This window comes from Zingiber officinale, chromosome 3A (genome assembly GCF_018446385.1).
Source record: "Zingiber officinale cultivar Zhangliang chromosome 3A, Zo_v1.1, whole genome shotgun sequence".
Taxonomy (NCBI): Eukaryota; Viridiplantae; Streptophyta; class Magnoliopsida; order Zingiberales; family Zingiberaceae; genus Zingiber; species Zingiber officinale.
In genome coordinates, this window is record NC_055990.1 from 165255901 (window position 1) to 165269716 (window position 13816).

At 37.6% G+C, this 13816-nt stretch overlaps 1 protein-coding gene across 1 annotated transcript; it reads right to left on the minus strand.

Annotated features, from left to right (window-relative positions):
• Positions 1-11529: 11529 nt before the first annotated feature.
• Positions 11530-12369, minus strand: LOC122050894 (zinc finger protein 36-like). Its single transcript, XM_042611762.1, has one exon. The coding sequence runs from the start codon at positions 12367-12369 to the stop codon at positions 11530-11532; it is 840 nt and encodes a 279-aa protein (XP_042467696.1).
• Positions 12370-13816: the final 1447 nt, after the last annotated feature.

The following is a 13816-nucleotide window of genomic DNA, read 5'->3' on the forward strand; positions in this document are numbered from 1 at the left end:
TAGTTGTTTCAGAGAAACGACTATCTATCTCCTGTAGAATAATATCAATAACCTACAATTTAAAAATCAAACAACAAAAGTAAAAAATTAATAAATATGTTACTGTTTAAAAGAATTTAATTGATCGTAAAAAAAAAGAATTATGAAGTTACCTCACAAAAGATTTCAACATGATAGTAGTGATAAAAATTAATATTTTTTTCATCTCTCTTCAAACGACTACGACTGTTGATGTTATCTGTCATATTAATTATTTCAATGGAATGATTGTTACAAAACTTCTTCACATCCTCAAGTAAAAAATTCCATCCAGAATCTCCCAACTTTTGTAATTTGCATTTCACATTATTGATCAAATGCATCGCATTCACAATATTTTGATCTTTCTCTTGTAGAACAGTTGACAAATGATTTGTGTTTGTCAATATACGTTTCATCAATAGTAGAATAAATACAAATTCATACCTCTCCATTCTTTCAACCAAAGTTCTACTTAAACCCTTAGAAGAACGATCACCATCATCAATCAAATTTTGAAGAACCTCTATAACAGATGGCCACATTTGTTCAATATGACTTAAAGTTGAATGATAAGACCCCCATCGTGTATCTCCAGGTCTAGCTAGACTAGTTTCTTGGTTTAGTCCTCTATCAGAACTAATCTCTCATCTTTCAAGAAGTTTAACTTTTCTGTCATGTTCAAGTTGTCGAAGTTTGTCGGCCCTTTTGCAAGATGATGCAGATGTGTTCACAATCGAACCAACAATCTACATGAAATCACAAACATATTCATTTGCTTGAGCAACAGCTACAACTACTAACTAGAGTTGATGAGCAAAACAATGAACATACAATGCATACGAATTTTCTTTCATTATCAGTGACTTTAAGCCATTAAATTTCCAGACATATTTGAAGCACCATCATATCCTTGACCCCTCAATCTCGCCACTGACAAACCATACTTAGCAAATAAAGAGTCAATTGCCTCCTTCAAACAAGTAGCTGTAGTTGTTGCAACATGAACTACAGCCATAAATCGTTCAATCACCTCTCCATGTTTGTTCACATATCTAATAACAACTGTCATTTGCTCTTTCACTAAACAGCCACGAGCCTCATCAAGTAGTAAAGTGAACCACCTATCTCCAAGATCAGCTAGAATAGCATTTGTGGTCTCAACTGCACAAGCATTCACCAATTGCTTTTGAATTTTTGGGACAATCATTTTATTATTTCCAGGTGCATTCATTCCAACAACTACCGCAACTTCTGAACACTCTAAGCTATACCATTTGAGCAATTCTAAAAAATTTCCTCTATTGGATGATGTCGAAGACTTATCATGTCCCCGAAAAGGCAATCCTTGTAACAACAAAAATTGAATTACTTTTAAAATGGAAGTCAAGCGTTTGCGATAAGCAACTTCAAGCTCATGTTTCCCCGATGAAAATGAATACTCCACACTTTGTCTTTGATTCTTGAAACCTTCAAACTGTATTCTTGCCTCATTGTGTGCACCAATTAATGAAACCAGATCTCGTAAACACATCATCTCTTCCAAACCCTATATTACTAGGTCTAAAAAGATAACACCAGAAACAAAAGGTTGCACCCTTTGAAACACTATACTCCAACCAATCACAATCTTTAAACCAAACCTCTCTGAAACATCTATTGTCTTTACCCATTTTTTTTTTGGAAAATTATGGCCTCGAGGTTGACAAGGGCCCATAGCAATATATTCTTTTCGAATACGATCTCTAACACCAACATCATACTCTTCAATCAATTTTCGTAAACCAGGATCAACAACAATTTCTACTTCACTACTCAAATTTTCAATATTTTCAAATAAAACTATTTTTAACGCAAATTTTAAAGAAAATATCTCCTTATATAAAAATAAAATTATTTCTGCTTAAATTAATTTTAATTTTTTGTCAAAATTTTATATCTATTTTAGATATGTATGTTTAACCGTTATACAAATTTTTAGAATTATCCCATAGATAAAAATATTTTTTCAAATAACTTTGTTTAAAATGGTTTATAAATTGTAAAAATTCAGATTTTTTTTAAGTTTAAAGTTTATGATTTTTTTGGATGGTAATCAATATATTGTTATCCATTAGACTCTATTTTGAATTTATTTTAAGTAATACCCCTATTTTTAATGTGATCAAAGGGGGAGAACTAGAGGTCAAGTCTAGGGGATGGTACATCTTGATTTTTTGACCATTTTTTTAATTGCAAAGTTTATACTAATTACCTTACTGCTATTTGATTTTGGTTTACCCTAACTTAACTTGGATTGCTCACATCAAAAAGGAAAAAATTGTAAGTATCCCGTGATAGTTTTGATATAATCAACAAAGTCAAAGTTAGGTTCTGTTGTCTTTTGATGTCTTGTGTTTAAGTGGGAAGGAACATAGGAGCATAGAAAGTCGAACGAAAAACGCAACTAGCGATAATGACAGCACAGGAGAGAGTTGACGGGCTGATGGAAGTTATTCTCAGATAGGCGGTTACGAATCTCTGATACTATTGTCATCTATCGTTGTCTGTGCCTGCTCCAGTTCTGTTGCGGACCGCCCGGGAAATCGCTTAGCTGAGTTACCAGGCAGGGGCATTGGATGAGGAAGATGAGCTGAATCATGTGAGCTGAGCCCTATAAATCCCGAGTGGGTAAGAGTTGATCAGTCATAGACAGGCTAGGAACTACTTGGTCTGAGCCCTGTAAATCCCGAGCGGGTAAGAGCTGATCGATCTACAGGTCAGGAACTACTTGGTCTTATGTCTCAGATCTGGGTACTCGACCTGCCCGTAATTGATCGGGAGTTATGCGGCAGGTGGGGCGGTCATATTTCTTATGAATTTTCTAATAAAAATTATATATTTTTAATTTAAAATTTTTTGGTAAAGTTATTTTTTAAACTCTTCCAAGAAAATATTTTTATTTTTATTACTATTATTGAATCTTCTATCAAAATATTAATTTCTAATATTAAAATTTTTTGAACATATCATTTTTGAAAATTTATTTTTCCTGACAAAACAATTGCTCAAGTCTAGGGGGAGAGTACATCTTGATTTTTTTTAGATATTTTTTAATTGCAAAGTTTATACTAATTACCTTATAATTGCTATTTGATTTTGATTTTACCTTAACTTAACTTGGATTGCTCACATAAAAAAGGGATAAATTATAAGTATTCCGTGATAATTTTGATGTAATCAATCAAGTTAAAATTAGATTTTATTATCTTTTGATACTTTGTATTTAAGTATGAAGGAACATAGGAGCAAGTTGAACCATCGGTCTATTTGACTGAACTCCTTAAACTAATCTCATTAAAGATAAAGATAAACTATATTACAAGAATTTCAAGACTACATGTGCAATATTATAGCCACCATAAATCCCATTCATGGAAGAGAAAAAAAAAGAATTACTTCAATCAACGACAGAAAAAGATATTTATTTAAATACATGCAAGGGTTCATATCGAACCACAAAAGTATACTAACAATTTAATTTGATGACTAATACAATAGTTTTAAACTTGCTTTCAAAACTATCAAACCCTACACATAAAAAATAATAATAATTAGAATATAATTAGAATATATATATATTTTTAATTTATTTAAAAATAATAATTACTGAATTATTGTATTTTTTTAAAAAATAATATTTATAAACGAAAAAGGTCGTTAGTAGAAAAATATTAACAAAAAAATAATTCAATTATTAAAGAAGAAAAGTAATATCATACCTCTCGTCCTCCTAGGCTAATCGTCTCTTCGTCGGTATAGTCCAAGTGCAAATTAGTGTCGTATTTAGTGTTGTACTATTTTTTTCATAATTAATTTCCAACACTGTTAAAGATCAGAACTAAATGGATAAACACCCATCGATCTCTTCCGTTACTAAAAACTTATTCGATCTTTTCATGAATCTCCCACCACCTTTAATTTCGAACCACAAACGGGAGACTTTGGATCACATGTTTCCTTTTCACGTCGATCACAAGATTGATTTCCATCGTACTTACTTCTTGAAGAACCTGAAGATAATTATATAACTTAGTAATATATTTATTAGAGGAATTAATTTATAATGTATATCAATCATGATTTAATTTTCTATATTGGATTTGTAAATATTACGAGATAACAACAAATTTCATTAGACAACTAATTAGGTTTAGAATATTTAATTAATTATTTACTATGATTGGGAAATCAACCCAATATTATCTTGTATTTGTAAATATATCTTATTTTTTTAAAGAAAAGAGCAAATCAATATTATTCTAAATTAAATCTTCCTATTTTTCTACAATCATAACGATTTCCATTGTCAGTTCTTGAACCTGAAAACAATTTAATTGTATCTAGGAAAATTATCTAATTAATATAGAAATAATTAACAAAAAAGTATCTGCTCAAAATAGTATAGAAATAATTAACAAAGAGTATCTGATCAAAAAATAGTATAGAAATAATTAACAAAGAGTATCTGCTCAAAATAGTATAGAACATGACGATCGATATACTATGTATTAATGAGATTGATGAGGAGATCTGATTTTACTTAAAAGGCGGCACTAATTAATTTGACATGGTCATTGTTTACCTTTAAATTAAATAAAAATAAAAATAAAAAGAGACGATTCTAATTCTAATTTTATTTTAAAATTTTGAGGATTACGTTTTGCCATCGTATTTTATATATATTTTAAGCTACTAAACTAACTCTGAAATAAAAATAATATATTTTAGTGGATCTCAAAATAATTTAGGAAAATAATAAAAAATTCTTGATCAACTAATATAAATATTTTAATTGGTCAAATATCAATTAATTATTATAAAATACATTGAGAACAAGGTAAAAGATAATTATATAACTTAGTAATATACTGATGCTGTAGATATGTATCAGTTAAATTTTAGCCAAGTTGTCACTAAGCGTTCGTGACTAAGATATACTACACTAAGGGTTGACGGCCGTGACCATTCTACATATATCCAAGTATACTTCTGTTTAATTATCTCTTTGTTGGAGTTGTATTCGGTGTTGCTTGATAGTCGCACGGTCTTCATCATGTGGTCTTCCCGATCGGCGGTAGTGGCGGTGTTCAAGAGAAGGCGATAGACGGCGGAATGCTTGGGGGAGTGGGTCCACACGACTTTGGATTGAGATGACAACAACACTTCATATTATGAATTGTCTAGCGGTGATAAGTGTTAGAGTGTATACTAAAAGCCTAGCTTTTGGTATAAACATTTATCTAGAAATAAGAATCACATTGGTCAAATGTCTACATTTATGATAAATGTAGTTGTTCAATTAATTTATATTGTAGATAACATGGTGTGTGGTGTCACACACAGAGGATCATGTTATCAGTATCTTATAAATTATAAACAGTAGCTCACGACCATAATGGAAAGGAACAAACCATTGGAAGGTCGTAGTGTAATTAGGTATCAGTTTATCTTGATTGTATAATTACACTAGTACACTCAGAGTGTATTGAGTAGGACCATTAGAGGTCGTTTCTTTTATACTGACTTTATAAAGAAACAAAGACCTCAGTTATTATGGAAGTGTGTGCTCTTAATCCTAATATAATAACAAGCACATATATTTGATATTTATTTCTTTAATTTATCAATGGGTGAGATTTAGTTCGATGAATCAATAAGCCCGATAAGTTGGGAAATGATATCACTTATAGTGTGTGTTGTTGATTATAGAAGGAAACTGTGTCCTAGTGATCTAGGTTGAGAATGTCCCCAAGAGTAGCTCATAAGGATTGTCATGTTAAACCCTGCAGGTGGACTTAGTCCGACATGACAATGAAGTTGAGTGGTACTACTCTTGGAGCTAGATATTAATTAAGTGAGTTGTCAGTAACTTACTCAATTAGTGGACATTTGTTATCTTAAACACAGGGAGACTAACACACTCATAATAAGAAGGAGCCCAAAATGTAATTTGGGATTGGTGCGGTAGTTCAATAATAGTTCTCTAGTGGAATGAATTATTATTGATAAAATTAAGTTGTGTGTTCGGGGCGAACACGGGATGCTTAATTTTATCGGGAGACCAAAACCAATTCCTCCTCTCGGTCCCTATCGTAGCCTCTTATTTATAGAGTACTATACCCACCTATACCCACCTTCATACCCATGAGAAAGGGGCCGACCAAGCTGGTTCAAGCTAGGGCCGACCAAGCCTTGGTTCATGGGTGGCCGGCCCTAGCTCGAACCCAAGCTTAGGTGGCCGGCCCCCATTAAATTAAAAAAAATTTTAATTTTAATTTTTATTATGTGGAAGATATAATTTATTATAGAGAATTAAAATTAAAATATCTCTCTTTAAAAGATCTACAAAAAGATTAAAAGAAAGAGATTAGATCTCTTTCCTTATTTGTAGATTGGAAAGATATTTTATTTTTTCTCTCTGAAGAATTATTCACATGTTGAAAATTAAAATTATAGAAATTTCTTTTTATCAACCTTGAAGGGATTTTAAAAGGAAATTTTATTTTTTAAAATTTTCAAAGACAAAATAGGAAGTTTTAATTGTTGATTAAAATTATCCTATTTGCTCTAGATGAGGTGGCCGGCCACATACAATTAATTAGGAAAATTTATTTAATTTTTTCTTAATTAATTGTTGTCAAGGAAAGTTAAGGAAATTTTATTATAAATAAATTTCCTTATTTGCCAAAGCCAAGGAATATAAAAGAAGGGGTAGGGGTGCCTTCATGGGGAACAACCTCTATTATGTTTCTCCCTCTTTTCCTTGGTGTGGTGGCCGGCCCTTCTCTTTCTCTCCTCTCCTCTTGTTGGCCGAAACCTATCTTCTTGGTGGAGCTCTTGTTTGTGGCCGGATCAAGGAAGGAGAAGAAGGAGAGAAAGCAAGTCTCGTCTCTAGCATCCTTGGAGCATTGGTGGTGGCCGAATTTCTTCATCCTTGAAATTTATTATGGCCGGCCATCATCATCCTCTTCCTTTCTTCCTCTTTTGTGGTGGCCGAAACTTATCTCTTGCTTGGAGTTCTTGTGGTGGCCGGATACTACTTGGAGAAGAAGAAGAAGAAGGAGAGAAAGCTTGTATCCCTTGGAGCTTGGTTGGTGTTTTGTTCTTCGTCCTTGGTGAAGCTTCTTTGTGTTGGCCGAACCTAGCTAGGAGAAGAAGAAGGTGCTTGGTGGTTTCTCATCTCGGAAGATCGTTGCCCACACAACGTCCGAGGTTAGAAGAGGAATACGGTAGAAGATCAAGAGGTTTTTCTACAAGGTATAACTAGTAATTTTTCTTTCCGCATCATACTAGTTATTTATGGAAATAATACCAAATACAAGAGGCTTACGATTCTAGAATTTCGAATATGTTTTTCAATGTTGTGTTCTTTTGTTTTTTCTTTTCCTTGTGATTTGATTGTTCTTTTCGGTTAACCTAAAGTTATTTTAGGAAATTAAATATTAGCTTTCTATAAAAGGTTTTGTCTAGTCGGTGGTGGTTGCTCCCATATCCAAGAAGGTCGTGTGCCTCGCCACGTCAGTACTGGGAACCAATTATGGAAATTAATATTTAATGGAATTAATAACTTAAGGTGATTTGGGTCGAACGTGTTAAGTTCCGCAGGAGATCCAAGTCAAAACCTAAAAGAACAAATAGATTAAGTTTTGGATCAAACGTGTTAAGTTCCGCAGGCGATCCAAAATTTAATTTAAAAGAACACATGGTAGCTAGGAAAAGGTTCAGACCTTTGTACAAAATTTTTGTACAGTTGAACCTCTAGGTTTTCCGAGTAGCAACCAACAATAAGAGCAAAAGAGCGGGGTCCATTGTCAGGGCTCAGTGATTTTTGCTCGCTCGACCTCCACAGATTGGATCACATGGGCTCGGGGCTCCTGATGTTGCTGCATTGTGCCTGCTTGAGGCCCTTTTGGCGGTTGATGGGTGTGAGATGCTCGACGCTCTGGGATAGTCACTAGCTCAGAATCACTTCTTTTTTCCGAGCTGATTGGTATCTTCAACATTGATGTACTTCGTGGCTTATTTGAACAGATGATCAAAGTCTCTTTGAGGTTTCTTGATAAGCGAGAGAAAACAATCATTATAAGTCTTTGGGAGAAGACACTTACCAAGATTTTATAGGTGGCTGATGGGATGTCCATGGCCACTTGATTGAATCTCTTAAAATATGTTTGTAACGCTTCCTTAGGCCCTTGTTTGATTGCAAACAAGTTCACGTTCGTCTTTTGGTAGCGGCGATTGCTAGCAAAGTATTGTAGAAAAAGTCGCTCGAAAATCTTTGAAGTTGCAAATCGATCTGATAGGCAAGTGCTTGAACCACCTCTGCGTCGATCCAGAGAGTGTGGTGAGGAATACTCGGCACTTGACTCCATTGGTGTATTGGTGGAGCTTGGCTATGTTATCGAATTTCAATAGATGGTCCTTGGGGTCAGTTGACCCTGTGTACTTTCGGATCGTTACATGTTTGAAGTGAGGTGACAATTGATCGTCGAGGATCTTTTGGGAGAACTGTCTGTTGCTCCGCTCAGGAGAGTCATTGAGTCGGGTTGCTTTCCCTTTTGCGTGTCCCGGACAAGCGTATTCTCGAAAGATGATCCTCGTGTCCTTTCAGCTCGACCATGCCCTCCAGAGGGCGTGCGAAATAACGCCCTGTGGTATGGGATCAACGCATTCAGTACTTATTGGTGGTTTGGTTTGCGGTCAACATGGTCTTCTGCTCGGGCTCTTTGGTCAGCTCGCTGACCTATCACCAATACAGCTAGGTCGTTGGACGCTCAACAGTCGACTGTCATCTCATGTTGCTGCTGCACCATCTTTGCAGCTTAGACATTAATTAGTATCTCTAACTCTTTTTGAGTTAATGTTACTGTGGTGAGTCGTTCAACATCTTCCATTTACATGTCTCGGATGTAAGTGTAGTTCTCATATATGACGCCAAATATGATCATGTCCGAAAGCTGAGAAGAAGGCCACACAAACCTCGACCAACACGACCGGAACAATAACAATAAAAATAACTAACAATCGACACAGTTTATATTAACTTAGCATCTGGTTGACACAACCACGTAGTTTATTTAAATAAAACATACTCTACTGATACGACGGAAAACTTAAACTCACAACAAAAAATCCAACACAGTGGAAAACAAAGGCAGTCGACCAAAACTCGATAAACATCTACGAGTACACTTATACATCATAAGTATATAAAATGTAACAAGTAAACCAAAAAGCCCAACAATAATGGTTGTGTGTGCAGATCCATATAACTGGCGATGAGCTTAATAATAATGGAGCTGTCTATCGCTCAACATGCAATCATGCAAGATGATGCATGACACTAAACATGTAAATCCTAACCATATCCTCATCCATAAAGTATGTACAAAAAGGTAAATGGAATGACAAATAACTAGTCCAGTACACAATAAGGCATGGTATGTCACTACCTCCGTGAACATAAATACACATGGCAATAATCAAGAGGGTATAAAACATAAATGTAGAACAGATAAAAGCATGCAACAAGTATCATGTAGTGACATACCAAACAAAAATAAACATAACTATTACTGTAAGTTATAACCTACTAAGTATATCAGAATGACAATATCAAAAAGATAAGTCAATGGTACACGCCTCAAATGTAGATCGAGCTAAATAATCGCTATGTCAAAGTGCTCGTCCCGAATAAAAGTCCTGTAATAAATCGTACAATTTTAGTTAAGTTTCATTATAGCTAAACAAAATCCCAATCCGATTAGAAACTATGTAACTCGATTAGCTAATCCCTCTTGTTAACATCATAAATCGGATCTAACACGAAGCTTAGATTAGATTCAATGTTTTAACCCTAATTAAATATATCTCAACGATCAACTAGGGTTAGTTTCCTTAACCCTAGTTATTCCATTTAGATTTAAATCTATACTTAATCAATTCTAAACTCACCTAATCTATACTTAATCAACGTCACGTGATGTTGGGTTGGCGGTGTGTCGATTGGGGAAGATGAAGAGGCTCGGGGGAGGCGGCGGTGGCGAGCTCGGGAGAGGGGAGAAGGAGAGGAAGAGGGGATCGGGTGGTGAGGATGGGGTTCGGGTATGAATAAGAAACGAAGGAAAAAAGAAAAAAAATTTTTAAACTTTTCCTCGTTCAAATGTGGTAGCTTAAACAGGTTGTCCCATGGCCTAATAATTGATCCCCTTAAATTCGTCATACGAACTCCGAAAAATCCTCAAAAAATTTTCAAAAATTTCTAAATATTCCCTTAAGATTTTATGTAGGCGCCGTATTTTATAGTTGGCCCACTGATGCTCAAGTCAGTGATCCGTATACGAGGAGAAGAATAGTAAGTAGACTGTAGCAATGAGCATGTTCAACTATAAAATATCACATATCTCCGTCTGTGAATGGAGATCCCCTTTTATAGTGGCACTATAGCGTCTGTGCACGTATCTCAAAGTATATGTACATTTTCCAATACATCTTAAGAAAAGACAAGTTAAAAAGTGTCTTTTGACACATTTACTTAAGCAAGTACGTAAATATCTGATATGACTGGCTAGAAGCTTCTAAAGTACTATTTGTTTGTTGTACATTCTTTGTTATCGATAACACAAACTTCTAAAAGAGTACGATAAGATGTGTAGGTGGGTCCCGCTGTAGGTCGATTGTGAGTCGTTCGATCAGGATGTCACTAGCTCAGCCGTACTGAATAGAGCTATCGACCTATTCTTCACTCAACCGTGCTATTATCGAAGGGGTGTATTGTGTCCGATTAGATCGGAGGTCCGATTGACTAGGACGGTGGATCGGATAACTTAGTGTTAGGCTCTTAACCTTTGATGCAAGTGTGGAGGACGATCGTTCGGATGGTCCGATCAGCCTTTTAAGTCCACCCGCCATGTAATCTGCTCGGACAACTGATAATATTATGGGTACCTTTGACTTCTTATTGACTTTGACCATTATATTAACCGATCTATATTGTGTTAATCCACTTTTAGAGGGGCACATCTTTATCATCATTATCATATATTTTATTAAATTCACCAAAGGTTTTTTTAAATATTAAATTACAGACTTCTAATAAAATTAGTTTTAATTAGTTAATTAATAGAAAAGAAAGTTTCCTCTTATTGTAATTTTAAATCATTCTCCATATACTTGATCTTTAATTAATAGCATTGTTATTTAAAATTAATCAAATAAGATGACATCAGTTAGATTAATAACTAAGTTAATGGTGATAACAAAATTTGAACACCTTAAAAATATATCCATCAAAAATATATTTCATTACTTTCCAAAATAATTGCATAATTCTTCACCAGACAGATATCTCCAAATTGACCACAAATATCAAAGAAAATTTAATCTAGCAGTTTATAAAGATCAAATAACAGACACCTTTTCTTAATTTGCATTCTTTTCCTTTTTTTTTTTTAATGATTAATTAATGTCTTAAAAGAAAGTAAAGAAGCGAGGAGGGGGAGAGGTGGCCGTTGCCGCCGGCGCCGGATGAGAGCTCACTGTTTCCTCTTCCTTAGCCAATTCCGCTTCCGGCATCGCCTCCTGGTTGAGGTCAATTAACAAGCCCATCGCCGTCGAGCACTCAGTCAGCGAAGACGATGGCCCAGCCATCGGCCTGTTCTCAGCTGTGGCTTGCCGTCTAATCCTCTCGTAGTGAGCCCTCATGTGCCCGCCTAGCGCTGGCCCCGTCGCGAACGACTTGGAGCACAAAGAGCAAGCGTGAGGCTTGTTTTGGTCCGCTGCTCCGGTGACGACTGCCGCTGACGCGGCGGCTCTGTATTCGGCAGGGAACTTCTGATGGCTTGCTTTGTGGCCCCCCAAGGCCTGGTAGGAAGAGAACACCTTACCGCACTGGGAACATACATAACGCGCCTGGTTGCGCTGTGTCGTCGGAGCCGGAGATACAGACGGAGACGGCTGTCGGATAGGCGGCTGCGGCGGAAGTGGCTTGTACTGCTGCGACAGCGACGGCAGTGAAATTGGAGACAACTCTTGCCGCTGTTTTGGTGGAGACGGGTATGGCGACGGAAGTGACTGGCTCCGTTTCTCCACCTCCGGCTGAGAAAGCGGGGACCTTTCTTCCTCTGCCGGAGTCATCTCGTCGTTGTGAACGGGCGGAGCCCTTGATAAGTCCTGGAGCGCGAGGGCACACTTCTTCTCACTTTCGGTGAGCCAAGAAAGCGACAGAGGCGATGGGTGGCGACGCTGTGTTCGCCTGCCCTTAGGCACCTTGGAGACGGACGGCAGAGAATGGTAATCGCGGGTCGCCATTGCTCTGTTTCTTGTTGTGGAGGAGGAGAAGAGACGGTAGATTTTGGTTGTGTTATATTTATAGGGAGAAGAGGAGAATCAGAAAGGGAGTGGGATTGGTTGTAGTAATAGGAACTACAAACGAATTAAGCAACTGGACCTTGTTTTTGTTAACGAATCAAATCAAATCAAATAATTCATTATTTTTTTCCTTAACGGCGCTCGACTCGAATTACTCCGTATATATCTATCTTCTTTTCTTCGTCACGTATATTCAAATTTATTTTAGGAATTTTATAAATGTACCAAATTTTGATTACAGTTTATGAGGCGAAATTAGAAAGGTGCGCTAGTTATAGTTTGCATTATTTTAATCTTATCCAAATTACTAGTGATCCTGTCCGAACCGCTGAATCGACGGACGCTGGGCACGTGGCACTCTCCCCTATCTTCGGCCAGCTGCATCGACCTCCGGCGAACCTGCACAGAAGTCGGACCGGGGAGGGGTCCCCGGCGACGACCCTCCGACGCTCAAGTCAGGCAAGCAGACAGTAGATATGAGGCTCCAACATGCGAGAGAGCGTACCTCCGGCGAAGGGTGAGGACCCTTATATAGGGCTGTGAAGAGGCATGTGCACTCATACCGAGGTGCACACGTGTTATGTGCCATACCTTAGTATGGGCTTGTCAGATGGGCTTGCCTGACCCCTTACTGCTACAGTCTGAGCACGTCATTGATGGGACAGTGAGCCCATGCCTTAAGATCCTGCGTATCACCTGCTGTCAGAGGATGTTTCTGTCCTTGTCTACATGCCGAGCGTCCGACCGGTCGGCGGTTTCCTCACGTCCGACCGGTTGGAGCTTCCTGATCCGCTCGGGAGCTTCCTGGTCGCGTGCTCGGGACTGTTCGCAGTGTTTCATTCTTTCGGCCGAGCGGGCCATCCGCTCGCTCTATTATACTGTTCATCATGAGCGTCGGAACCCCGACTCCCCGCCGGGGTGTATCGCTTCCGCTCGGAAGATTCAGCCGGTTATCACCATCATAATCAGCTCGGCCAAGCTTCTGGTTGGCCTTTTACCTTTCGACCTCCACGTGGTGTTGACTCTGCTAAATGGGGTCCCCCATTCTTACCGCCGGATCACTTGCCTCCCCTTCAAGTCTAGTCGAAGGAGGCAGTGAGTCCGACTGACTGGACTGTGTGTCCGAGCGGGCGGTCGTCGCCTTATCGATGCTGCTGACATCCCGTGAGCCGTTCGACCCTCATGCCAAATTTAGCCGCTCGATATTTATAGCCGGTCGGCGCGGCTCTCGATCTTTAACGACGGAGCTCGTCGATTTTCCGCTCGGTATTTATAGACGTCGGCTCGTCTCTCGATGTTTAACGTCGGTGCTCGACGGCGCGGTTATTTATAGCCGGTCGGCGCGGCTCTCGATGTTTAACGACGGTGCTCGTCGATCTTCCGCTCG